General features: G+C 39.8%; 1 protein-coding gene across 1 annotated transcript in view; it reads right to left on the bottom strand.

Moving 5' to 3' along the window:
- Positions 1-25,869, bottom strand: part of csmd1a (CUB and Sushi multiple domains 1a) — a 1,090,750-nt gene that overhangs the window by 12,955 nt on the left and 1,051,926 nt on the right. The window contains exons 63-73 of the mRNA XM_061964242.1: positions 13,219-13,392; positions 13,080-13,146; positions 12,730-12,836; positions 12,097-12,170; positions 11,818-11,929; positions 11,556-11,735; positions 9,687-9,749; positions 8,449-8,610; positions 3,403-3,515; positions 1,865-1,952; positions 117-243 (exon numbers count right to left, since the gene is read on the bottom strand). Coding sequence (XP_061820226.1) covers positions 117-243; positions 1,865-1,952; positions 3,403-3,515; positions 8,449-8,610; positions 9,687-9,749; positions 11,556-11,735; positions 11,818-11,929; positions 12,097-12,170; positions 12,730-12,836; positions 13,080-13,146; positions 13,219-13,392 — 1,267 coding nt within the window. The remainder of the gene's footprint in view (positions 1-116; positions 244-1,864; positions 1,953-3,402; positions 3,516-8,448; positions 8,611-9,686; positions 9,750-11,555; positions 11,736-11,817; positions 11,930-12,096; positions 12,171-12,729; positions 12,837-13,079; positions 13,147-13,218; positions 13,393-25,869) is intronic.

Genomic DNA, 25,869 nt, shown 5'->3' on the forward strand with positions numbered 1-25,869 from the left:
GACGTTAACTTTACATTTGTATTGCTTTATAATGATTGATTCAGTGTTGGATTAAATAAGAACACAATTTGAAGATGCAGCGTTCCATTCACAGCTGTCATGCATCCGTGGCCTACCTGTGCTTATAGAGGTAGAAGGCGAATCCAGACAGGATGAGGGCGAAGAAAGGAACCAAGATGGCTGCTGCGACCGAGCTGCTGTTTGTATAGGGATTGGATGTGTCTATCGCCGTGGCTACGGGGCCTGACATCACAGACAGAAATAAACTCATACAGAGCTCAACACTTTTATGAGAATACTTTTTTGCAAATACAGACAAGCAAACTTATGATTCATATCTTATAGGGTTGTACGGTATACCGGTACTAGTATAGTACCGCGATAGTAATGAATCATATTCGGTACTATACCGCCTCTAAAAAGTACCGGTCCCCACCCCCCCCTCTTGCACCCGGGCATGACGGCGCGTTGTCGTCACGTCGGGACATTGCTGGTTTTACGAGCAGAGGAGCATGTTCGGCAACGCACAATCACTGAGTACGTACAAGCAGACACAGTTTGTAGACAGAAAAGGGAGAATGAACGCATTTTGGCTTAAAAACTGACAATAAAGGTGAAGTTACAACACTGAAACGCCCTCAGGAAGAGGTGCTTTAAGAAATGGCTAGCTAGCTAGCGGCTAACGTCCAGCTGCAGTCTGCAGTGTTTTAACTACTTCTAAATCACTAATCCTCGCCTCCATGTAAGTTTCTTACAAGTATCGTCCCTGGAGGACTAGGAATAGCTAAACATGCTTCACCACATACCGTACCACACCGGCGTCACAATGTAAACAAACGCCATGGGTGGATCTACACCTGACATCCACTGTAATGTTACCAAGTACAGGAGCGTATCTAGTTGATACTACTATGATTACAACTATATTTTTTTAGCATCACAAAATCTTTTTTTTTAATTTTTTTTATTTATATTATATTTCTAAACTCAGGAAATACGTCCCTGGACACACGAGGACTTAAATTATGACCATTGTATGATACTGTTACTACTTGGTATCGGATCAATACCCAAATTTGTGGTCTCATCCAAAACTAAAGCATCCAAACAACGGAAGAAAGAATAGAATATAATAGAATAGAAAGTACTTTATTGATCCCTGGGGGAAATTCAGCACCACAGTTCGCTCACAATAGACAATAATAATAATAATAAATAATATATAATATAATATATTGTATAAGTGATTATTACATCTTAACAGAAGTGTAGATAGAACATGTTAAAAGAGAAAGTAAGCAGATATAAACAGTAAATGAACAAGTAGATTAATAATTAAATTTCTACCACTTGTCCCTCATAATTTAAACAAAATACTAGAATGGAAAATGACACAATATGTTACTGCATACGTCAGCAGCTAAATTAGGAGCCTTTGTTTGCTTACTTACTAATAAAAGACAAGTTGTCTTGTATGTTCACTATTTTATTTAAGGAGAAAATTGCAATAAGAAACAAATTTAATGTAACATCAGATTTTTTGTTAAAATAAAGTCAATAATGCCATTTTTTGTGGTCCCCTTTATTTAGAAAAGTATCGAAAAGTATCGAGATACATTTTGGTACCGGTATCGGTACCAAAATATTGGTATCGGGATAACCCTAGTGTCTTATTTATTGGTTGTACCTTACCATTTAATACCGTTTAGTTCCTTTTTAAATGATGCACCATTTTGAAGCATCTATGAGATGAATGCTATCATGTTTGAATCCAACACGAACTAAATTAATTTTACGGTACACAAAATCAAATTCAACAAATACTTTCATCATTTGCGGCCTCTTTGGGTAAGTGCAGACTTACCTTGTCTTGTCAGATGGAACTTGCCAAAGTCTTTACTGTGAATATGCCCTTGGTAGACAAATGTTTTCTGGTCCGATTCTGCAGTCACCTAAAGAGAGAACACCACGTATGGTGTGATTTCAAGTAAGAGCTGTGCAAAACATAAAATATACATAAAAACGACAGTTTTTTCATCAGGCGAAGGCAATGAGAGTGAAATTCTGGAGTATAACATCTTGTTGTTGTAGTCATTTTAATCTTTTTAACCTCGAGGCCTAACTTTTCCACTACAGAGGGGCCCAGGGCCCACTCAAATATTTGCACCGAAATAGTACTAATCTTACTCTTAATCTTACTCTTGCTTTAAATCAAATTCAATGATTAGATCTAACCTACTTACATTTTATAACTTTCTCAAATGATATGAAACCATGTGTTAATCACAAAGATTATTATTTATTTAACACAAAAACCTTAGACTTAAGGCAGGCTGATTAGAAAAATAAGTATGAACCAAATATACTCAAGGGACTCATAAATAACTGTTAAAAATTAATACACATGCAATTATGTAGCGCTAAATTAAATAAACTAAATTAGTAATAATAGGCTCCAGCACCTCCAGCGACCCCGAAAGGGACAAGCGGTAGAAAATGGATGGAAGGATGGATGTTGCGCTTAGTAGACCTTAGCTCCAAACTACTTCTGTTTGTTTAATATTGTACTGGTGGAAAAGTGTATTACAACTGAGTACCGCTGCGGCCCATATGGACCACAGCTGAAAAACACATATTTTTGAGGGGCCCTCGAGAGGGCGCTCACGGCCCAATAATGGGCCTACGATTAAGAAACACTGATTTACAGTATAATGTTTCGTAAAAATAATTACAGCAGAATGTAAATTTATAACTTACATTGCATTGTAGGGTTGTAGCCATATTATAAGAATAGTATTTGTTTCTGTCCAGCTGGTAGTATGTGTAAGGTGCCGTGTGTGATCAATCAAAATGAAATATCACGAACTGGCAACTTTAATAAAGTTTTATTCACTAAGCCAAGGGTGAGTAATAAAGCTGTCTTTTAGTTGTCCGGTGGGAAAAAAAATATATTCTAAATTTTAAAAAGTCAATGTAAATGTGACACTGATGATATTAAGCATATTCTGGATGAATGCCATAAATACGTTGCTGGGTATCATATTAAACCAATCAAAAGAAAGTGTGAATGCCTTTTGATAACCTATTTCATCAAGTGTGAATTTTTAAAACAATGTATATTTATATAATACTTTTTGTTCTTTTGGCATTCTCTAGTCTATACTTTCTTAAAATTACATGCTTTCAAAAAGATGATGACAAAAGCTTTTTAGTAAACCACATAAATCCCCCTTTGAAAAGATAATTATACTTCATTGTATGCCATGGTAACTAGTTTGCATAATGTGACAGACGGAGGGACTATCTGGAATTTTAATGTTCTTCGTGATGACCTGATGCAAGTGACATTATAGTTAAGTTTAGTTCTAATATGTGGAGAAGGAGTCTAGGAGTCTTTCTTACATATCCATCCATTGCCCAGTTGTCATTTTTAAACTTGCTGTAGTAATGCTCTGTGGGCCCCTTGACCTGGTAGACCTTCAGAAGAAGCTGGTTCTCCTCAGACTTGTAGGTACCTTTGGAGGATAGACATAGAGGCTTTATTAAAGACGAGAAAGGATGAGAAAGGAGATATGGGGGGTGCATGCGGCCCACAAACGCCACCTCTGTGAGACCACTGTGTTTCTTACTGTCGTTATCAAAGTGCTGGCATTCGTGTTATATCCAAGAATGCTAAGACAAAACTGTGTGCTCACATGACTTTGTTTACATCAACTAATTACCTTATGCAATCACACACATGCATGACAGCTTTGTTCTCTACAAAACTACAGAGGACAGCCATCAAGCACCATATTACGATTGTTTGGCTGGACTTCAACAACACCTGGGGAGTTGAACTCTGTTCGCCGTGCCTGCAGAGTGACTCCAGGCCGGTGAGTAGGGGTACGGGGGTGTGGCGTTCCCCTCATTGCATCCTCGGCCGACGCAAGCTCTGGGGACTGCGGTCTAGTGGCCTGCCATTCCCATGCAGAGACCTCGCTGTGGGTGTAAGGTTTTTAATTGTCTAAAATTGTATTTTATTTATTTATCTTTTTTAACGGAGGTGGATTGGGTGGTCAGTTGTCTTCACTTCCAGTTTGTGTAGCGTCGCTCGGGTTTCGCTTCTTGTTGGGCGTGGTTCGTGCCCGTCTGTTCCGACCTCGCGCTGTGGGATGGTGAACTTGCTTCGTTATTGTTTGTTGTCGTGTAAATTGGCTTGTCTGGTGTCGGCCCGGGCCTGCCCTCGCGCTCTTCCATGCCGTGCTTCACGCCCAGTGTGGTGCCATCCTCTGCGGACGGGGGCGGGGGGCGCGGCTGGACCTGTGTCTGGGCGGGTGTAGTGATCGGCTGGTTCTCGGACAGTAGGTTCAGGGGCTGGATCGCTGCCCCACCGGCCTGTGCATGGATTTGTTTGTTAAAGTTAAAAGTTAAAAGTACCAATGATTGTCACACACACACTAGGTATGGTGAAATTTGTCCTCTGCATTTGACCCATCCCCTGTTGTTCACCCCCTGGTGTGAGGGGAGTAGTGGGCAGCAGCGGTGGCCACGCCCGGGAATCATTTTTGGTGATTTAACCCCCAATTTCAACCCTTGATGCTGATTGCCAAGCAGGGAGGTAATGGGTCCCATTTTTATAGTCTTTGGTATGAACTCACAACCTACCGATCTCAGGGCGGACACTCTAATATATATATATATATATATATATATATATATATATATATATATATATATATATATATATATATATATATATATATATATATATATATATATATATATATTATTCTTTTTTTGGGCCGCTCTCAAGCCCTGCGGTCCGGCGGTAGTTGGCGCCGCGCCTCATGCTACTGCAGCCGTGCTGCGTATCTGGAGCCCCTGGCTCCCACCGTCCACCCCTTCCAGATGCCCGTCTTAGTAGGGGCTTGCTGGGTCTGTGCTGAACGGGTCTGTGCTGAAAATGTAATTCCATTGCAATTCCGTTTTAAGTGCAATGACGATAAAGTGCTTATCTTCACTGAATCTCTGGAAACATGGACTCTAAGGCTCTCCTCGACTTTGATTACTATATACTACAACTTTATTTGACTCTATGGTGGGTTATTTTGAAGCTGCATCCAATATAAAAATCCCAGAGACTGAGACACCAATGTCCGTTTAATCCTACTTACACAGAATTATTTTTGGTGAACATTTCCGCCTAAAACCAGGGCATTTGAAAACCGAGGTACGACTGTATTGAAAAAATAATAATAATTAGGTGACTATATCAAGAAAAAGAATAGTGCTTTGCTACTTTCTGTCACTTAAAAGCAACAGCACATTTGGTCCATGCAAACTGCCGTGGTGCACATTTTTTATTTGCATATAAAGCAGGGATACTGCGAGCAAATCAAACTAATGGCAGTTGTGAAATGGAGCACACTGATTTAAATGAGGGGTTCAATGGCTCCCGGGAAGGTTGTCAACCAGGAAGAGAAACACAAGTTGACTGACAAACAGAGCAAAGGAGAAATGTTGACATTTGAAATGCTTATATCCCACCCAAGCACCTGACATATTGTTTGGGGTGAAGCCTTGCTCACATACATTCTTCTATTGGACATTTTTTTCTGCATTTTGAGCGTGTGATTCATTTACTACAAATAATGGCAGCAATGTGTTCTCACAAAAATGTAGTAGGAATTTATGCAAAAAAAACCCCATCAAAATATTACATTCAAACTGGACTAATCAAATTATTTATCAGTACGGCAGGCATTTGTTTACAAAATGATGTAGGTGATTTTCCAAGGACATTCCAAGTAATTGTGGGAGAACCACACATCTCATTCTAATGGGAATTGTCATGTGTATAGTTTGAATTTGATCCACATTGTTAGTGGGAGCCATTGATGAATAAATCATGCTCCTTTCAACTGTACAAGGAATATCTTTTCTATGGTACTGGGCACTATTGTTATGAAGTTGAAACTGTTTAAAAGCAGTGATCACAAGGGAAAAGAATCGAAGAGATAATGTGTGCTTACTTGCAGAGGCACAAAACCTGTCAGAGATTTTATGGATTCCTCCAGTGGCCCTGAATATCATATAATTTAGCGCATTAACAAGCAGGTCTCACGCAAAGCCATATTGTTTGTGTTTTGTCAACTGTGAACGCGCTTACATTTTTGTAATCAAGGCATCTATCTATTCGATCAAGCATCACATCGCACCAGCTTCATCGCAGTGTGGCTAATAAGTGTGAATCAATGTGCAATCTCCTAAATCCAGTATTAACGCCTTAAATTCCCCTTCATTTTCTTCATGCTGGATTGGGGGTTAAATCACCAAAATGATTCCCGGGCGCAGCCACCGCTGCTGCCCACTGCTCCCCTCACCTCCCAGGGGGTGATCAAGGGTGATGGGTCAAATGCAGAGAATAATCTCGCCACACCTAGTGTGTGTGTGACAATCATTGGTACTTTAACTTTAACTTTAACTTTAACGTGCATCCTTCATTTATACAAAGGGATGTCATTTCTGTACAAGTTCAACTCTTACAAGGCGTTACATAACAATTTATATTGGCTATTTGCCAATGTAATATGTCCATTCAGTTTTGTGTCTGCATACATTTTCTGTAAACCTTTAACATTTTTGTTTCTTGGAAATATTTTGGGTATTTATTTTCAAGTATACACTTACATATGACACAATAACAATACATAAATGTGAAGATCTTAGTCACTTACACAAAAAATTAAAAATAGAGAAAGCACTTGAATTCCCAGACCTCTGCCAGGCCCTATTTTCCAATAGTAACAAAACGTCCCGAATCCAGACGGTGATCTGGATCTCCCTGTCAACGTTCCCTCTAAGGTGCACGCCTGCGCAATTGCGCACTGCTCAAGCGTCCTCTGCGCACAGTAAATATATGCCGCGCACCAAATCAAATCTCATCTGAATTCTAAACAAAATAAACACATTTATTCTGTATAATTTTGCAATGCAACTCTGAGTGACATTGACAACAAGCGGCCCTAACGGTGTTCGTCAACACCGTTCAATTGAACACCGTTCAATTATTGTAACGTCTATCGAGATGCTAAGAGCACAGGAATTATATTGATCACTTTATTGAGCAAAACTGTTTATATTTGGCCATAACCACACCAAAACTTGAGTAAAAAACTTCTATCTCGAAAAACTAGTCATTTTCTGCCGTACAAACCAGGCCAAAACCAACTTGTCATCTGTCACCAACACGCATACCACTAAGCCACTGGTGCATTTATGGCCACACAAAAAGTCGGACAACTCAAACACCACACAAAGTTACACTATGACTCCTCGGTCATATGTGTGCTTATTCTACTGTCATTATTAATGTTAATTTATTGATATTAATCATGAAATGATGTTACTAGAGAAAGTTACAGGAATGCACACTTCATCCTATGCTTACATTTCATTGTGCAACATGAGGATGTTTAGGGGAACTCAATGTGATCTCTGAAAGGGGTACAAATGATTTCCAAAGCAGGACCCCCACCCAGACATATTGTACAATACTAATCAATAGCTTATAAAAAACAAGATTTATTTTATTTTCATTACACTTGGGCCATATCACTAATATTAGAAAATAATCTCATGAAAATGACTCCTGTCATTTGAGTGTTATTATAAAAGGTTGGTTTGAGACAGGTGTGCTGCTGGTATTGCCACGTGTGATGTTGCTCACATGTGCTCCACTGAATGCTCAGGGAGTTTTTGTGTTTGCTCACACACATGAACAATTAGAGGGAACATTGCTCCCCGTAAATGTAAGTGATAACATTTTCACGAAGATCCAGATCACATCCCTTTATACTATTTCGGACATTTCCTAAAAGTTGAATTAAAATGTGTCCTTAACTTTTTGAGCCATCTATAGCGGAATGCAAGAAACAGAGTGAAGCTTCTTGTCAGTCATCCACTCTATTTGTCCTTGTGGGTGGAGGCGGGGTCACCAGCATACACACACAGAAGTTGAAGCTCTTATCGTAAACGTAAGATAACATAGTAGAAAGGCTCTGGATCAGCGGAATATAACGACTTGTTCCTTTATTTCATTTCTGACATTTCCTAAAAGTTGAATCAGAATCTGCAGTTAACTTTTTGAGCTATCTATAGTGGAATGAAAGAAACGGGCGAAATCTCGAACTATCTTTGTTCCAGTGGGTGGAAGCGGGTCCACAAGCGTACACACACAGAAGTTGAAGCTTGTAACGTAAACGTAAGATAACGTGCAATATCCAAAATGTATTTTCTTGTTCCTCATTCCATTTTGGACGTTCATAAAAATGTAATGAAAATACCACCTTTACATTTTGAGTTGTGATGTTAACTAACTAACCAGCTAACTAACTGTAACGATTATATAACTTCCTGGTAATAATTGTCAATATACAGTATGACATGTTAAGGACTTTGCATTACCTGATAGTCTGATGGACACTCCACTGGTTTCTAGTAAAGTGATGTTAACCCTTCCACTAGTCGCATTGAAGCCTGTCACTGTAAATGTGGTGGCCTGTCTCTTGCCCAGATACTCGTAGAAACCTCTCCATTCCGAGTTGTGGGAGAACACGTCCACTGGAACTGCAGGGGAAGAAGAAACAAGACCACTATTAGTTTTCTTCCTCTTCTAATGCATGCGGCTGAACCCAATAATATATATTTGATGTTCATTATACAGCAAGCAAGTCAGTACGAGATATCGGGGACGACGTGGCGCATTTGGGAAAGGGGCTGTGCCAGCAACCTAAGGGTTCCTGGTTCAATCCCCACCTTCTACCAACCTAGTCACGTCCGTTGTGTCCTTGAGCAAGACACTTCACCCTTGCATCGTGGTTAGGGCCTTGCATGGCAGCTCCAGCCATCAGTGTGGGAATGTGTGTGTGAATGGGTGAATGTGGAAAAAGCGCTTTGAGTACCTTGAAGGTAGAAAAGCGCTATACATCCATCCATCCATTTTCTACCGCTTATTCCCAAGTATCACCCATTTACCATTAATACAGTAATTCATTATCATGCTGTTGCATTATTATCTTTTACAATCCTTTTTATACATACTTTGTATTGGATCTCATTAGATTATGCAGGTGGCCAACAAAAGAGAGCTGAATATTATTTCCTTGAGGCAAAATGAGCAGTCCACTGAAGGTGCAAGGTCGATGCAATAGCAAACCATTCCCTAATGTAACATATATATTTAATTCACAACAAACCAAGGGATTGTGTTCCGCAGCATCTGTGGGACATTTCTAAATACCCTCTTGTCAAATATAGCGAGAAGTCCTGTATATTCACTTAAAGCGTGCTGCCTGGATCCCATCCATTAATTAGAAACCTTCCTAATTCAAAAGTGCTTAGCGTTGCATTCAGGTTCCTTCAGTAAACAACACGATTCTTTATTCTACGGTGCTGTCTCCTCTCCCTCTAGATGCATATATTGATCACAAAACCCTGACTTCAAAACGCATTGCATACTGTTGCACCTTCAGGTTTTCGACTTATTTTTAAATCACCGCCAGCCACTACATTCCGCACCTCTTCTTCTCTTGTGTCAACCTTTGTGAATACTATTGAACACAGTAACTTAAGCAAATAGAAAAATAAACAAACAAAAAAACAAACATGCAAGTTACATTGTATGTTGTGTCAGTTGGTCATACCTCGAATTTTGTTCTTCTGGATGTCTGAGTCTCCTTTGCCTTTGGGATTGACTTTAACTCCAACTAGAATGTAAACATAGTTTGTTTTAGTTGATTTATGTGCATTTGTGTCAAGAGAAGAGACATGATGTTTGTAAATGATTGCGTTGTCAATTTGTAAGGACATTTGTCATGAAGGGAGTTCTCCTGACAGAAAGGAATGAGGAGTATAATACAACACCTTTTTGTGTAAGACAACACAGTAGACATTATTTTGTTCAGGCAAAAACAGACATAATGGGGTTTACCGGTAGATTAGTTGCTTTATTCTTGTGTCATGTAACCTAATAGTAAGACTGCTGTGTTAAATGGTCTTGGAAAGGCCCACTTACTGTAAGTGGTGGCTTTATCTTTTATCCTTTATACAAAAGATAAGCTTGCATAATAGACATACACACAGCTCCATAGTTGAGAGCAAGTGAAGACTAGAATACAGGACATTGCGCTGATCTATGTAAATCTCAAAAAGGTCAACAAGTGCATGCGCTTTAATGCTTTAATCAGTCGTTGTATTCTGCTTAAATCAAGCTGATAAAGATAAACAATCCCCTCTGCGGAACAATTTTATCTTTCAGAGAGATTCTTGTCGGAAAGCCAGAAGCTTTTTTTTTTCTGCTTCTTTAAAAAAAATAGCAAACTTGCTGACCTACACTTTGATGTGTTTTTTGAAAGGAACATGATTTTTAAGAAGTGTATTTTCGTGACAACTCTGAATAATAACAATATAGGCACTGTACTCTGAAACCATTAAAATATCTGATCTTGGGTCAGCATGATTATAGAGATCATTTTGTAGCTGAAATGTTCAGGTTGGAATGACGATCATCATCATGATAATAAGTCAAGTACAGATATATTCAACTAAATTGCTTTTGGAGCCACATTTCTGAAACGATAAGGACGAGGGGTCCGGACTTTTCTCTCACTATTAGTATCATTTTGTATATTCCAGAGAAACAGCGTCCTCTACAGTGGACATTTGGTTCGGAGTTAGAGAGTGCTTTGCTGTTTTTAAGGACGTCCTGCCAAAAAGCAAGTCATAGATCATCTCTATGACAGCACTCTAGAGTTTTTAGAATTTGCTGCAAATATATGAGCCTCTCACACAGCACATTTTATGCCACTTGCCAAGCGTTAAAATGTTATTTCTAGAAATTTCCCGAGTTTTAAAAGCTATTTACATTGTTTAGTCACTGACTTTACATCATAATCTTAGTTTAAGTATGAATAATTTTATTTTGTCTATTCTAGTTTAAAAATGTTTTAAAATTGAGAAAATAACTATTTAAATATGTTGGTTTTCCCCATGTAGAAAATCTTGTTTGAAGATTCTGCAACATCCCGAGGATGCTTAATTTAAGAATTGAAGTTGAAATTATTTTAAAAGACCTGCTAATTTCAAAATATACACATCTGGATGTTGGATGTCTTATCAAGTACAATTAACTAGCTGCATGGACAGATAAGGGAACTAAAAAGAAACCTTGAGGAACACCACTAGTATAACTATAGAAGTTGAACAAATGACTACTGACTGCATCTGAAGTAAATAATCTGCAACAACACCTTAGTTACATAAATCACATTACAAAAAAATGTATAACTGCCTTAGTTGTGTAAATCACAAGTTTGGACCTCAGTGTTCTGTGTTTGCTAGCAGGGTTAAAATGTAAATGCAAGGATCTGCTGATGTGTTTACAGTGGTCCAAGTTCCTCTATAGAACAGGAGCACTGAGCTCGAGGGCCGGAATAATGTCATTCTCGGGCCAGATTTGGCCCCGAGCCGCCAGTTGACTAGAACTGCTCGAGTAGAAGACTAGATTTGAATACCTTTACACAGTGGTGGTTTGCCTGACCATTTCCCATCACTTTTACATGTTCTGTGTTCCGATCCACCAGCCAGATAGAACCCGTCTTGACACGTGTAGATTAGCGTATAGCCCAATGTCGGCAAGTCCATTGAGCGGACATCCACATTACTGGGGGTCTCGGGCTGACGGCACGAATGAGCTGAGTGATGGATGAGAAGGTCAGGAATCGAAATACAACAAATAAACGGACACAAGAGTTGGGAGTAATAAAACTCTCTCACCAATACATTCAGGCTGTGTTCCACTCCAAGTGAGATTTTCTAAACACGTTCTTGTGGTGGAACCAAGAATGTGGTAGTTCTTGCGGCACTTAAAAGACAGTTTACTTCCAACCTAAATTGGACAAAGACAAATTGGACAAATCATCGTAATCAGCAACCACAACCTTCAAGAACATAACCTACAAACACAAAGCTGAATACATTTCTAAACAAAACAGAAGAGGATCAAAAAAAGAATAATACTATCAATGTGTTGTTTCATAGACTCTCATATCTGACCTGAAGTCCCTGAGCCTGGACCGGGATACCATATGCTGGCGTTCCTGGGTCACGACAGCTGTTAAATGCCGGATCTACACACACACACACACACACACACACACACACACACACACACACACACACACACACACACACACACACACACACACGCACATTTGATAATATTTTCTAGCTGAGATTGGCTTAAAAGCTTAAACAGCAATGAGGCTGCTGTGCCCTCGTTACACTACATTTTTTCCATTTTGTAGGGTGATAAACGTGTTTAAAATAGACCTAATGCCTTAACATGAAAAGGAAGCGACTGTTTCCAAGATAAAATCTTCAAAGGAATCCAATAGTGACATCAGAACATTATGGTGGTGCGATAACATCTTTAGCTTTCGCTACACAGAGGACTACTAGTGCTTTTAAAAAGTGCCACAAACTTGTTCACTAATAATTGGATGTTGTATAACAATCATAACTTATTGATGAAAGTAATTACCAAACTATTGAAAAAATTTATATATTTACACACTTCAGGGATTAGAGAATGGAGAGTTTTTATTTCATATCAAACAGAAATGTATTTTAATAGCAGCAATCGTGCTAAACACATTTTGTGCATTCTTGTCACTGTGTGCTTTTTACCTATACAAGCTGGTTGTTGGCCACTCCACATCCCATCAGCCTGACACTCTCTGGAAGGGGAGCCGACCAACAAGTAGGGGGTCTGGCAGTAGAATCTGACCTCTGACCTATGGAGGAAATTACCCCACAACATAAACCTGTGATTAGCAATCACATAAGACATCATACACCCTCTCCTACATCACTTTAAGTGTCCAATCCTGCTTCTGAACTTAAGGGCCTCTATTGACAATAGCTGCAACATATTCCAGTATCTACAGCCTCTTTCTTTTACTCCTAATGAAAAACCCACCAAGAGTAATGAACATAAAAAAGGTTATAGTAAGATATCAATATTGTTTACCACTGACCGGTAAGTAAAGATGCTCCCTTCTCTGAATCCGCCTCCAGGAGAGCCTGGATCACCGCAAAGGACCGCTAGAAACACCAAATATATCAAGTTAGGCATAGATAAAGAAGTATGTGCAGTGTTGCAAATGGGAAACTTACGCAGACACTGTGGGACATCTCCCGTCCATGTTCCATTCCCCTCACATGCCACCACAGCTGGCATTGACAAATGGTAACCATGGAAACAACTGTAGCTAATACTTGATCCCCATGAATGGTCTGTTCCTTGCACTTCTCCGTGTTGCACTTGAGGAGGTGGCCCACACAGGATCACTAAAAACACAAACGTATGCACCACATTATCACCAGGGATTACATCACCATTACTTAGGGGTAGCCCAGGGGTCGGCAACCTTTACCAGTCAAAGAGCCATTTTGACCAGTTTCACAAACTAAAGAAAACAATGGGAGCCGCAGAAATCTTTTGAAATTTAAAATGAAATAATACTGCATTAAAAATTTTGTTTTGTTTTGTGCTATGTATAAACCAAGGGTCTCAGACACGCGGCCCACACCTTAATATGGAAATTGAATGTTACTGCGGTCTGCAGGTTTTATGTGAATGACGCTTGACAGCGTCATACTTGTCAACCCTCCCGATTTTACCGGCAGACTACAAATTTCAGGGCAACTGTTCTCTCGAACGTGCCATGATGATACAGTATTTAGCGCCCACTACAACCAGCGTACCGGCCCAGCCACACGTTGTATGGGGCTTCTGTTTGCTCACTTAAGTGATAGCAAGGCATACTTGGTCATCAACCACACAGGTTACACTGACGGTGGCGGTATAAAAAACTTTAACACTCTTACTAATAATGCGCCACACTGTGAACCCACACCAAACAAGAATGACAAACACATTTCGAGAGAACATCTGCACTGTAACACAACATAAACACAATAGAACAAATACCCAGAATCCCATGCAGCCCTAACTCTTCCGGGCTACATTATACACCCCCGCTACCAAACCCCGCCCACCACGGGGGGGGGGGGGGGGGGGGTTTGATGTGTGAGGGAGCAAGGTTGGGGTGGGGGCGGTGTTTGGTGGTAGCAGGGGTGTATAATGTAGCCCGGAAGAGTCAGGGCTGCATGGGATTCTGGGTATTTGTTCTGTTGTGTTTATGTTGTGTTAAGGTGCAGATGTTCTCCCGAAATGTGTTTGTCATTCTTGTTTGGTTTTGGTTCAAAGTGTGGCGCATTATTAGTAAGAGTGTTAAAGTTGTTTTATATGGCCACCGTCAGTGTAACCTGTGTGGCTGTTGACCAAGTATGCTTTGCTGTCACTTATGTGTGCAAGCAGAAGATGCATATGACAAGAGACGGGGCTGAAACGCTGTTAATACAGATTGTAGAGGGCGCTAAATACTGTACCATCGTGCCACGCCCTTATTATTATTGTAAGGGTGAAATTCGGAGAATATTAATCCCGGGAGATTTCTGCGAGAGGCACTGAAATCCGGAAGTCTACCGGGAAAATCGGGGGGTTCGGCAAGTATGCAGCTGAGCCGCATCAGAGTGATCAAAGAGCCGCATGCGGCTCCGGAGCCGCGGGTTGCTGACCCCTGAGGTAGCCAGAATGGAATGAAAGACTTTTGTTTATGTTCCATGAACTCACTGCTATTGAAAAAGAATGTACTGCCTATGAAATTAAATCCATCCATCCATTTTCTGCCGCTTATCCCTTTCAGGGTGACGGGGGGTGCTGGAGCCTATCTTAGCTACAATCGGGCGGCAGGCGGGGTACACCCTGGACATGTCCAAGTAAAAATTTAAACAAGTAAAAGTCATGTAAATAAAAACATGGATATGAAAGGTCTTCAGGTACACATTGTGTTTTGATTATTATAATTATTACAGTGGTACCTCAATTAAAGAGATCCTTAACTTAACTAAGGATCTAAAAATTGGGAGTTACACGCATCCCTGCCATTAGTTGGAGTAGCGCATGCTAATGAACAACCGGTTTTACTTGCTAGCTTTAGCTTATAGCTAGAGATCGACATAGCTTTGTTTTCCCAAACATGTTAACTATGCTGAAAAATGTGGATGGAATTCACTGAATTAATGAAAGAAATAATCGAAAACAAGCACATCACTGCCAGTCAGCACTACTCTGTAGCAGAATAAGTCTATCACCAGCCAAGTATCTTGAATAATATCTGAATGACGGACAGGTATCCATGAAAATATGGAGAAGCTGCTGATGGTGTGTCTGACGGAGAGACAGCTGGAAGGAGAAACCAAAGAAATTTGCTCTACAAGATGAATGCTGATGTTCAGGCTAATACACATCATAACAGAAAAAAACTATAAATAAAGAGATATTTTGACTATCTTTGAATCTCAGTAAAACTAAAATAATGTTATTCGGTAACAACAGAAGAGAAAGTCAAACACAATTACAAATATAAAGACTTTAAATTGAACGAGTAAAATAAGTACATTTTTGGGGCGTAATAATAGATAAGAAAATGAACTGGAAATCTCATGTAAAAAATATGCAACATAAGGTGGCAAGAAATGTTTCTATATTGAATAAAGCAAAATATATCGCTAGTGTTACCATATCTCAGTTATTGTGCAGAAATATGCGGAAATAACTGACTGTGTTACAAAAAAGGTCAAGTAGAATAATACATAATGATGGACACAAAGAACACCCAAACCCTTTATTTATCAAATCCAAAATATTGAAATTCAATGATTTGGTGCCTTTGCAAACGGCTAAAACTGTGCACGAAGCAAATTATAACCTGCTATCCAAGAAAGTACAACCATTCTTCTCAACATAAGATGAGAAATGTAACCTTGGAAAAAATATAACTTAAAATATTTGTATGCATATTTGTATAACACTTAAAATCTTCATTATATCAGTATGTGGAATTAATTTATGGAATGGATTAAGAAAAGAGGTCAAACAATGTACTAATACGATCCAAGTCAAGAAGACTTACGACAAACATCATGAACTTATTGAAAATAGGATATTATTCATCTCATTAAGTGAATCATAACTGACATAACTATTTATGAAGATAACTGCTTTATTAGAAATGAATTGATTTAAATTATGTAAAAATTTATAAACAGGAAGAGAACATATGAGTTAATAAATGTTATGAAGTGAAAATTGGTAGGATGAAATACACTTTGCTCCTTCCTACTCCTTTTCGGACATGCAAAGAAAAAAAAAAAGATATGTGATGAATCATATTTAAACTGTAAACATGTTCCAAATAAACTTTAACCAACCAACCAGCCAACAATATTATTAAATTACCTCATACAACTACTGTAGTTGTTTGTAGTACATTATATTGTATTGTTTTACATACAGTATTTTTTTTAATCAAAAAGTATGTTTTTATTTTTAAAAAGCAGGTTACATTTTACAATGGTGCTGTTTTAGAGAGGGTCAAGCACCTCACATGTTGGTACACATCTTTAGGGTATAAGGAACCACTTGTCTGTAAAATTACACGTTTTACCATCAAGCAAACCATGCCAAGCCATGAGTCATATTCCGTTTGTTTAACCATATAAAGCTTCCAGGATACTTGTATGTTTGGTTGTTAATTTCAATTTATTTCAATGGGCAGCCTTGATTTGAGATATACCGGTAAGTATTTTGAATTAAGAGCGCCATTACAGAACCAAGTATGCTCATAGATTAAAGTTTTACTAATATATATGTTATTTTCATCATATGTTTTATCATTATTATTGTCACTATCATATTTTATTGTGTGAGGGAACATTCCCTATTTTGTCAGAAACACACTTTTATTCTAGAGATTTCTACACATTGTTCTGCACTGCAGAACAGTATACAATAGACACTGTATACAGTATGTTATACCTTTCCAGGAGAAATTTAAAATGACTAATGATGTATTACCATGACATTGACACACATGAAGTTCACCAGTTGTATTAGTAATTTGCCGCTTGGTGCGTTCATACACGCTTATGCATTACAAGTCATAACACGTTCATTGACACTGGAGCGTGTTCACACATGAATGTGCTTGTCCCTTACTCCCAAAGATAATAGCTGATAACCATCTGCAGGATCTCCAACATCTAATAAAGTCCCAGTAATTCTCATCTAACCAGGAGACAGATGGTTTTACACTTGATTCATTCACACACTCACACAAGCACAGACATATACAACAGTAAGCTATGGTGAACATTTGAAAAAAGGACACAACCCATGTATAGGCTTTTAAAAAAAAATGTTTTCTGACAATTACACCACTCTGTGAAACTGATTGATTAGAAATTTCACAAAACACAGACTGTAACTTTAGGGTGTATGACTGGGATGTTTCTGATGTCACGTCCGGCTCACGTTCCGCCCCTTTAATATGCGTGGTGGTCAAGCTAGCTCTGTTCTCAATGGGCAATGGGCGCCATTTAGCCTTTCTCGAAGAAAAACTACCCTATACTTATGTTGTGTTTGGCTGTTAGAAACGTTCAAATCGTGGAAAGGATAAATGTTTCTTCAGAGTTTCTCAAAAGGTAATTAAAAAGAGAGGAAGGGTGCAAGATTTTACAAAACGATGACGGGAAAAGCGGCACACACTCCAGTCCAATGGAGCAGAGTCGAAGAATGTATGCGTTTGCAGTGATCACTTTTTTTAAAGTTTTGTTTGATATACTTTTAACGTTTATTATTTCCCATTTAGGTATTATCTTGATATTATTTGTATTAAACAGATGTTTGCTACGAGTATTTCGGAAAGCACCAACCAGGCGAGTCTAAATAAAAGAAAGCAAATGTGAGCAAAAGCTAAAAGATGCCTACTGAAACCCACTAGTACCGACCACGCAGTCTGATAGTTTATATATCAACGATGAAATCTTAAAGTTTGCGCCAAAATATCCTGCTGAAAACGTTTCGGTATGATGACGCCTGCGCGTGACGTCACAGATTGTAGAGGACATTTTGGGACAGCATGGTGGCCAGCTATTAAGTCGTCTGTTTTCATCGCAAAATTCCACAGTATTCTGGACATCTGTGTTGGTGAATCTTTTGCAATTTGTTCAATGAACAATGGAGACAGCAAAGAAGAAAGCTGTAGGTGGGAAGCGGTGTATTGTGGCCGGCTGCAGCAATACAAACACAGCCGGTGTTTCATTGTTTACATTCCCGAAAGATGACAGTCAAGCTTTACCATTGGCCTGTGGAGAACTGGGACAACAGAGACTCTTACCAGGAGGACTTTGAGTTGGATACGCAGACGCGGTACCATGAGTAGGCAGCTGCGGCTTCCAAACATTTGATCGCTTGCCCGTACGTGCGTGCCGCTATGTGCATGTCACTTTTTGGGGACTTTGGGGAAATATATGTGCTGTATGAACTTTGGGGAAGTGAACGGTACTTTGGGCTGTGGGATTGAGTGTGTTGTGCAGGTGTTTGAGTTGTATTGGCGAGTTATTTGGACGGGAGGGGGGAGGTGTTTGTTATGCGGGATTAATTTGTGGCATATTAAATATAAGCCTGGTTGTGTTGTGGCTAATAGAGTATATATATGTCTTGTGTTTATTTACTGTTTTAGTCATTCCCAGCTGAATATCAGGTCCCACCCGCCTCTCACAGCATCTTCCCTATCTGAATCGCTCCCACTGCCCTCTAGTCCTTCACTCTCACTTTCCTCATCCACGAATCTTTCATCCTCGCTCAAATTAATGGGGAAATCGTCACTTTCGCGGTCCGAATCGCTCTCGCTGCTGGTGGCCATGATTGTAAACAATGTGCAGATGTGAGGAGCTCCACAACCGGTGACGTCACGCGCATATCGTCTGCTACTTCCGGTACAGGCAAGGCTTTTTTATCAGCGACCAAAAGTTGCGAACTTTATCGCCGATGTTCTCTACTAAATCCTTTCAGCAAAAATATGGCAATATCACGAAATGATCAAGTATGACACATAGAATGGACCTGTTATCCCCGTTCAAATAAGAAAATCGCATTTCAGTAGGCCTTTAATATCACATTGTTACTGTTCGGGTCAATGTGACCCAGGAGTCAAACTGGAGGTAAAAGGATGTCAGAAATGTCAGACTATTTCTTTCTTTGCAACTATCAGACATACTTTATCCCAATCACACACACACACACACACACACACACACACACACACACACACACACACACACACACACACACACACACACACACACACACACACACACACACACACACACACACACACACACACACACGCACACACTTAGACAGGTGCAGGTGTTATGACTTTTGACGAGAACCATTTATGTTCTTGCGGGGAAACTCCACCCACATTCAGTAAACACTCAACAGGGTAGGGGCAAAACATATACAATATTCTCTGCATGGGAGTCCTACCAACATTAGGACTCTGGCAGGAAAATGAGCAGCAAGAGCATAAGGATGTCAGTCCAGGATACTCTGGAGGTCATCATTGATCATGACAGTGAAATAGAGGATTGTGTGTCTGAAGATGAAGACTATCTTAGGCTAAATTCTGATTCTAATTTTGAACCAGATGAGATAATTGCTATTTCTATTCCTCCATGCAAGACATTCACGTCAAAAAATGGTAAAACACAGTGATCTTCATCACCAAATACGTGTCAGGCAAAACTGTCTGCAGAAAACCTAATAAAGACAGTGACAGGGCCCATCCATCCATCCTTCTTCTACCACTTGTCCCTTTCGGGGTCGGGGGGTATGTGCTGGAGTCTATTTCAGCTGCATTTGGGCGGTAGGCGGGGTACACCCTGGACAAGTCGCCACCTCATCGCAGGGCCAACACAGATAGACAAACAACATTCACACTCACATTCACACTCTAGGGCCTATTTAGTGTTGCCAATCAACCTGTCCCCAGGTGCATGTCTTTGGAGGTGGGAAGAAGCCGGAGTACCCGGAAGGAACCCACGCAGTCACGGGGACAACATGCAAACTCCACAGAGAAAGACCCCGTGGCCGGGGATCGAACCCAGGACCTTCATATTGTGAGGCACATGCACTAACCCTTGTATCCACCGTGCTGCCCCATTCTAGAAATGAATAATCTAAAAGGGAAACATACTTTTCAGAGAAGTGGAAGGAACTGGAATAAAACACAATGTGCGTATTTGGGGGTCCTCATTCTGGCTGGGGTCTATAAGTCGAAGGGTGAATCGACAGCCAGTCTGTGGGATGCAAAGACAGGCAAGGCTATATTTCGAGCCACAATGTCTCTGGAGACTTTTCGCATTTTCTCCAGAGTAATTGAGATGGACAGTGTGGGACAAGTGGGTAGTGGAACTTCCACTAACATCACAGTGGATGAAAGGCTGGTGGCATTACGAGGTCCCCGCCCATTTAGGCAATACATGCCTTCAAACCCATCTAAATATGGGGTTACACTGAATATTGATAGACTAGTTAGCAATGGAGTTAGTAATAAAATATTAACAATGCTTGTTAGGATTTTTTTGGTTTCGGACATCGTTTGGATAACTAAACATGCAGCGGGTCAAATTGACCAGGGTACACCATTGCTGTTCCTAACAAATGAACATAACAAGAGGGTTAATGTCTAGAGTCTCATCTTGCTTGAGGACATCTGACATTCTTTGACTTCTTTTGTCCTTCTTGTGTCTTTTGGGCATATATTTCTCAATACAATTCACCCAGCCGACATTGTATAGGCTTTTAATCCCTTTCTTCCTGTGTGTTTACAGGTTTGCGGGCAGGTATTGATTTGTCTTTCTTTTGTTGTTAATGTAATTTGCTTGCTCTCTTTGCAGCCTAACTGATGGTAGTGTACGGCACCTTCACTCTTTTTGCTGTTTCATTCAAGCTCTTGACTCTTTTGTTTTCTGGCTATACTTTGTATTTCTTTGATTGCACCATCACTTTCCTGTGTCTTATTGGGGTCTTTGCTCCGTTCACCAAGGACATTCTGGGTTTGTTATTACCTCCGCCAAAAAGTTATAGTATGTATTCACTGGAGTTTGTCTGTCAGTTAGTTAGTTAGTTAATGGAACGGGTGGGAATCTATGGACACCTCATAAATCAGTAATAATTCAGTGGCTACGATTTGATTAAAAATAGTCAATGGTCTGTACTTATATAACACTTTACTATACCTGCATGATACCCAAAAAGTGTTACATTAAATGCAGTGTGGGTAATAATCAGTGTTGGGTTAGTTACTGAAAAGCAGTAACTAGTTACAGTTACTAGTTACTTCATTTCAAAAGTAACTCAGTTACTAACTCAGTTACTTACACCAAAAAGTAATGCGTTACTGTGAAAAGTAACTATTTAGTTACTTCTTTTTGTCTTTTTTTTTTTTTTAAAGCTCCCATTAATGCCCTTTTAGCCTTCATTTCAGTACTGTTATTGCACTGGAGAATAATACAATCTGTTGATCAACTTGACATGCATTTGCATCACTGAACTCTGCTAAGCAATGTGGTCTACATACAACACACAAAGACAAAGATATGTTACAAAGACCAATTTGTTTCTGGCCAGAACAAATTGACAAAACTATTTTAAATAGCTGCAACATAACGTACATAAGTAACAAACAGCATAATAACAGCATAGATGTAAACCAAGAAAGGCACACACTACATACACAAAGCCTAACCAGGCATTTTCTTCCTCAATCATGTCTGAAGCCCAGAAGACACTCCACATTTCCCCAGTTTTAGTTTAGAGATAAGGAAAAATTGGCCTGGCCCACTAGCATCCCTCTTTATGTTTGTGAACTTTATAGTCTATACATTTAGAGTGATGTGATAATCAAACACTCTAGAAGTCTAGAATAAAAGAGTATATAAGAGAATTGACAGCAACGTTCCCTCTCAGGAGCGTGCCTGTGCAATTGTGCACTGCTCAAGCGTCCTCTGCGCACGGCAAATCTATGCCACGCACAAAATCAAATAAAAAAATAAGCGCATAACAATTTTCGACACGACACGGACACGACAGAGAAAATCGTTTTCGTCATCATTGTTCAAATATTGTAACGTCTGTCGAGACGCTTTGAGGACATGAATTCCATCCATCACTTTACTGAGCAAAACTCTTTATTGTCGGCCATAAACACATCACCAAAACATTAGTAAAAAAAATGATATCTAGCAAAAGTGGTCATTTTCTGCAGTACAAACCAGACCAAAAGTAACGTTGTTTTATCAACAGCTGCCGCTCGCTCTTTCTCATGTGCGCCAACACTTGCACATATGGCACTGAGCCAGTGATGCGTTTACAGCCACACAAAAAGTCGGACAACTCCAACACCACACATAAAGTATAATTCCAGGTCGTTACACTATGATATACCAATCAAATGTGTGCTTATTCTAGTGTCATTTATTAGGAATCTTAATTTATAAATATTAATCATTAAATGCTGTTAGTATATTAAATAAATACTAATAAAAATATATTTTTTACAAACAGGAAGTTGCAGGAATGTACACATGATCCCCTGCTTACATCTCATTGTGCAACATGTGAATGTTTTAAGGGGTCACCAACCTTTTTGAAACCAAGAGCTACTTCTTGGGTACTGATTAATGCGAAGGGCTACCAGTTTGATACACACTTAAATAAATTGCCAGAAATATCCAAGTTGCTCAATTTACCTTTCACTCTATGTTATTATTAATAATTAATGATATTTATCTTTGTGGAAACACTGATCATCTTAATGATTTCTCACAATAAATATATATAGAAACAGATAAATATCAATATGCAACACTTTATTTTTATATTTTCTTTTAAGTGCACATTTTTCAAATTGAACATTTTCAAATGATCACTTCTAAGACAGTCTTGTGAAATCACAATATCCCATTTTAACTAGCTAGCCACTAACATTTTTTAACAAATCATGAATTACTTTGCACCATGTTTGTACAAATAATAACTCATGTAAAATACAAAAGTTAACTCTCAAATTTTTAAATAAATCATTTCACACTTTGAACTGGACACCACAGCTGTTATCTGTTTCCTTGTCAGTTAGTGAAGACCAAGTCTTTAAAATATTTTCTTGGATTTTCAAATTCAATTTGAGTTTTGTCTCTCTTAGAATTAAAAATGTCGAGCAAAGCGAAACCAGCTTGCTAGTAAATAAATACAATTTAAAAAATAGAGGCAGCTCACTGGTAAGTGCTGCTATTTGAGCTATTTTTAGAACAGGCCAGCCGGCTACTCATCTGGTCCTTACGGGCGACCTGGTGCCCGCGGGCACCGCGTTGGTGACCCCTGTATTAGAGTATAATGCTGCTAATATTTTACATAACGAGTAATCTAATTCATTCATTACTGTTCTAATTTTTGCAGCGTTGTTTACTGAGAATGTAAAGAGGCTTGTTACTACATTTTGGTTGAATACATGAATGGAATGAATAAATGGCTGAATAAAGCGCAAGGTGCCACACATCAGCTGCCTGGAGAGAGTGGGGTGGGGATGACGACGCTGTTGTAAATGTGTTGATGATGATTGGCTGGGTGGGTGGATCATGCCCTACTCAGGCTGTCTCACTGCATGCTCTGACTGGCACACAACAAGACCCACGATAAATTAAAAAATAACGTTCTCAAACTGGCAGTTCTGGCACAGCTTATCGCTCATTGAAATTAAAGGCAATAATGTTTATGTAACATGCACGCTATGTCCAGGAAAAAAGCATTAGTCCATGTCTGCCTCAAGCAACTCAAGTCTTATGAAGCACCTCACATCAACACATGCCAACATGACCCAATCCCAAACCCAAATGCAGGCAATTTTTTTATCTGATTCATCACATTTTGGAATTTGGATTAATCATGATTACTTGCTTGCATATTTTAAATTAGCTCTAAGAAATAAATGTATATATATTTGTACACAAATGCAATTGTATTGTCAAAATGTCATCTAGAAACATTTTTACATGTTTTACTTGAATGCATGTCATTTATTTGCCCAAAACTTGCAAACAGTTTTATCTAAAGTTCTTTCAGGCTGTATTTTGGAATACAGGTGCAGATAATTGCACTACTTAAAGGCTAATTGTTTCGTTGTGTCTTTTTACCTAAGTTTACATTTTTGGTACTGTTGCACCTTTCCTGCTTCCTGCTCTCAGACCGTAGTCGAAAAGCGCAGGGGAGACACTTCTCCAGGGCCGATGTATGTTCGGGGCAACACCCTTCACTTTACCCGGTAGTGGGTCTCGACAGCGGACGACTTCAGGGGAATGATGAGTCCGGCGATTAGTTGCAAACCCTGCTTTATTGATCGCTTGCCCCAGCCAATTCAACACACAACAAAACTAGTCCCCGCCCGCACATACGCTTGCGCTCCCTCTCCTCTCTCGCCCACACACTCACTGACGTCACTCACCTCACATGCTGTCACCTGTTAAAGGGCCACACACACTCATACGCTATTCTCATAACACTACCCCCACTCTGGATGACAATTAAAACACAATTTCACTCCACCATAGTAATAAACGTTGACATTTCCATACAGACATACAGTTCCATATTCATTCAATACAATTGAAAGGATGCAGCATGACTAGTAGGAGTCAACTTAAAGGGGGTGCAATAATGTAGCTTGTAGTGCAATTGCAACAATTCAACAGCCCATGTGTTTAGTGTACGCATTACAGTTGAGCGAAACAGCCCTAAAAAAACATTAGCAGGTCCAATACTCAGGCTACAGTTTGGGAGGAGAAGCAATTAGCATTTTTAAGTGTAATGGTAACTGAGTCCCTTGTAATAACTCCAAATATTCACCGAAAAATACACCAATTGCCTATTACGCATTGTGCTTACACAAACCAATCTCAAGTAGCCTCTTTTTTTTTTATGTATAGAACAATACTATTAGCTTGAACAGGTCATACAGTAAAAAAAACCTATAAAACCTTTTTGCCTTTTAAAGGGAAATACAAAACATAAGGCAGTAAGCAACCTCCCCTTTTTTTTTTCTTTTTTCAACCGTACATGAATTTGGCACTCAATGAGCCACCCACTCACCAAACTTTGCTGGTGATCTACGCCTACGGTGGGGCCTTTGAGACCGAGGATTCTGAGGATGTGACATTGCTTCACCACCCCCACTGTCAAGTCCACCGGAACGGGAGAGCCAAGCTGAGTGGTGGAAGGGTGAGAAGCCACAGGAATACCCACGGCTGGATCCGATGACGGGAAGCTGCAGCTGTCATCAGCGTCGGTGCCAGAAAAGAGCTGAGGCAGACCCAGTAAAGAGTCAGCAGGATCGACATCGTCCGGGGGTGACACCTCCATTGGTGTCCAGCTCTGCGCTTGCTCCAGGACCCAGGTGTTGTCCAGTGGGTCACGGCAGCGATAAGGCTTGAGCTGATCGTGGTGAACCACCTTTACCTTAGTTCTTGGCCCCTTCTGGATTCGATAGACCAGGTCGTCCAACTGACCCAACACGAAGAATGGCCCCTCGTAAGACGGGAGGAACTTCCTCACTTTGTTCTTGGATTGCCTTGTTCCTTTGATGAGGTACCACACAGCATCACCAATGTTGTAATGTGTGCGGTAACAGTTCTTGTCATATTGTCTCTTTGCACGTTTTACAGATTCTCCGAGAGCATCTCTGGTGATTTGGTGCGCCAGTTCTAGTCGCTCTCGAAGGTGCTGGACATAGGCCGGGCCCGAGGGAGCTGGTTCAGGGTCCGGTGGCAGGCCGGATACCAGGTCCACTGGCTCGCTCACTT

Source organism: Nerophis lumbriciformis, linkage group LG06 (genome assembly GCF_033978685.3).
Source record: "Nerophis lumbriciformis linkage group LG06, RoL_Nlum_v2.1, whole genome shotgun sequence".
Taxonomy (NCBI): Eukaryota; Metazoa; Chordata; class Actinopteri; order Syngnathiformes; family Syngnathidae; genus Nerophis; species Nerophis lumbriciformis.